At 33.7% G+C, this 2947-nt stretch overlaps 1 protein-coding gene across 2 annotated transcripts; it reads left to right on the forward strand.

The window, feature by feature from the left end:
- On the forward strand, positions 1 to 2509 carry LOC119600995. 2 transcript variants are annotated; one of them, XM_037951606.1, is made up of 3 exons: positions 1 to 81; positions 140 to 2068; positions 2147 to 2509. In XM_037951606.1, the coding sequence occupies exons 2-3, from the start codon at positions 167 to 169 to the stop codon at positions 2405 to 2407; spliced, it is 2163 nt and encodes a 720-aa protein (XP_037807534.1). In that variant the 5' UTR covers positions 1 to 81; positions 140 to 166; the 3' UTR covers positions 2408 to 2509. The 2 variants fall into 2 exon arrangements, with proteins under 2 accessions (XP_037807534.1, XP_037807533.1); XM_037951605.1 differs by having other exon boundaries at positions 39 to 2068.
- Positions 2510 to 2947: the final 438 nt, after the last annotated feature.

A 2947-nucleotide genomic window follows, 5' to 3' on the forward strand; every position in this document is an offset into this window, starting at 1 on the left:
AGCGTAGAGAAGTCTACAGCAATTGATTCGCTTTTAGTATACGACGACGGGTCTTTGTTGACACTATAACGGGCAGAGTGTGTGAGTTAAGTTAGAAGATTTTGTGTGTAATTGTTTGTTATCGACAACAAAAATAAAGTTTAATTTTAGTAAAAGAAAGATAGAAATGGCACTGAGACCGAGCAGTGAGCTATGGAATTATTTTACCAATATAGTGGAGGAGGGCATGGCAGAGTGTAAAATGTGTAAACAGCGTTTGAGAAACAATCGTAGTTACAATTTAAAGTTACACTTGAAAAAAGTCCATAATAATAGAGGCGAAATCAACAAGTACTTTGACGTCTTTGTTCAAGAAAATCTAGCAGTTTGTAAAACATGCAATCAACGTCTAAAGAATCGTCTTTGCAATTTGAGATTGCACATGCGTAGATTACACAATATAGAAGTAAAATTGCCAGAAGATCAACCCCCAGAACAACCACCCTCACCACAGCCCTACGATGAAGATCAAATCAAAGCGGTGCTAAAAGTAGCAAAGCGTAAGATGAAAGAACAAGTGGGCAATGAGGAGAAAAAGCCAATACGCCGTTTGTATATAAAAATGGATAAACATACTATAATACGCAGCGTAATTGGTTTGATAGTTGAAGATGGTTTATCGCCGCATATTATTAGCTCGAAAAACTTTGACTCGATATTGCGACCCATGTGTGAGGCCATATCCGATAAAGAGGGTAAAGAATTTAATGTAAACGAGGCTGAGATCGAAAGAATCATTAATCTAATGGCTAATTATGTGCGCAAAGACTTCTCCAATGACTTGCACAGTCGTTTGTTGTCCATCAAAATCGATACGGATCTACAAGCTTCGCCTAAGACTTTTTGTGTCAGTGCCCAATTTATCAACGACGGCATGATACAAACACACGCTTTAGGTATAATTGATCTGAAAGATGATGATGCCAATAATTCGCAACTAACGGAGGAGCATATAAAACAAGTCTTATATAAATATAACATTGATACCAATCAAATAATAGGTGCCTTCTGGAACAATACCAAGCAAAAATGCCATAAGCAAGTAAAAAACTCGGAATATTTAAAAGAAATTGAACAATTTGCCACATATCCCGAAATTTATTTGGGAGATGTTAAGCTGGAGTGTTATATGGGTATCACAGCTCAACTTTGCCTATTGGATATTTTCAAAAATTCCCGGATATTGCAACAATTTTTGATGTGTCGTAATTTTGCCAAATTTCTTAGTGAAGAATCCAATGGTTATTATGAATTATTTGAGAAAAATAAATTAAACATTCCTAAAATAGATTCTCCCTGGAAATGGGGTTCTACCTATCAAATGATACAGGATTTGCTGGATGCTCGTGCCCTCTTGAAAGATGTAAAATTCGAAAGTTTCGATAACACCGAAGATCAGTTTAAAGCCACCGACGAGTTGTGGTCATTCATTGAAGCCTTTAGCAAAGCTATAAGTTATTTGCAAAAATCCATATTAAAGTATAGTACCGAAGACTTGCATATGGGTGACTTCTATGCCCAATGGTTAAAATGTAAACTTTTGACCGAAAAACTTCTAACGGCTAGTAACAAAGAAAACGAAATGTTATCGTTGATTTTGACAGAAGTGTTAAAAAATATAGAGAAAAGAACAAAGGAATTACTAAGCCAAGATCGTTTTGCTGCCAGTATATACTTGGATCCAAGATTTCAGCGTACACTTGAGACGGAACAAAATTCTAATGCTGCGGAATATCTAAAAAAGTTGTGGCGTCGTGCAAAACTTTATAGCGTTGACGATGTAGAATCCATGGAAACTTCAGTTCAAATGTTTGACGATGATGAAGATGCATTCTTGAATGAATTTTTAAGTCATGATATACCAGAAAAGGATAATAGAACCAGTGATGTTTATCAAAAGATTGAAAAACTTAAATTAGCATTCCAAATGGTGGATACAAATGTTCTATCATTTTGGCAAGGTCAGAAAGCAAGTCAGCCTGAAGTACATCTGTTAAGCACAATCTGTTTTGCCATACCAGCTACAGAGGTAAGATATTTTCTAAAATTATTTATATATAAAAATCATATTAAAATAAAAACTAAATAAATATTCCTTTAATTTCAGAATTACCACAAACAACGTTATTCTCATCTCTATCGTTTAGATGTTAATTCAAAACTATCTTCATTTACCAAAGAAAATCTCTTAATTGTTCGCCTAAATGCCCATCTTTTAGATGATGCACTTTCTCAGTTTCAACTCTTCAATGATGCTCGTTCAAATACCTCTACGTTATCGGAATTAAATGGATTTTCTGAGGATGATAACAGTAATACCGCTTCGACACATTCTGGCGTTATGCCGACACCTTCAACTACTAAATAATTAAAATTATCATTATTTTATTGTATTAAATACAATAAACTGCTTTAAGCTTAAATTAAATAATACATTTATTTACATTCTGAAATAGTATTTTTTATAACTTTTTACTTTGTTGTTGAAAACGAAAATGAAATAATAAATTAACAAAATCGTTAAGTGTTTTCTCATTTTTTCGTGTACTGTAAAATGTTAAGTATTATAAAATAACTGTTTGGGATGGTAATACCGAACTGCAGGGTTAAGCAATAAGATATAGACACACACTCTTTCGACACACACGGTATTTGACAACACGGCATGAACAACGCAGTGTCTGAACACTCAAGCATACGATAGTTTACCTTCTGTGTAAATATGTACGTTCGTATGTATGTACTAGGCATGGAAAAGAAAAATTGTACTTTCTAGCTTTTAAAGTACTAAATTAATTTTTCACTAAACTATAGGCCACACTATAGACTAGACTATAGACTAGACTATAGACTAGACTATAAACTAGACTATAGACTAGACTATACTATATATAGACTAGAATATAGA

This window comes from Lucilia sericata, unplaced genomic scaffold, assembly GCF_015586225.1.
Source record: "Lucilia sericata isolate MDLA Ls3-8-SP2 unplaced genomic scaffold, ASM1558622v1 Contig000133F_arrow, whole genome shotgun sequence".
In the NCBI taxonomy this organism is placed as follows: Eukaryota; Metazoa; Arthropoda; class Insecta; order Diptera; family Calliphoridae; genus Lucilia; species Lucilia sericata.

Bases quoted from the DNA above. Each gene is read 5' to 3' on its own strand.
- LOC119600995 (XM_037951606.1), top strand. From the start codon at position 167: ATGGCACTGAGACCGAGCAGTGAGCTATGGAATTATTTTACCAATATA. The intron at 2,069-2,146 runs GTAAGATATTTT...CTTTAATTTCAG, and splicing joins TTGCCATACCAGCTACAGAG to AATTACCACAAACAACGTTA.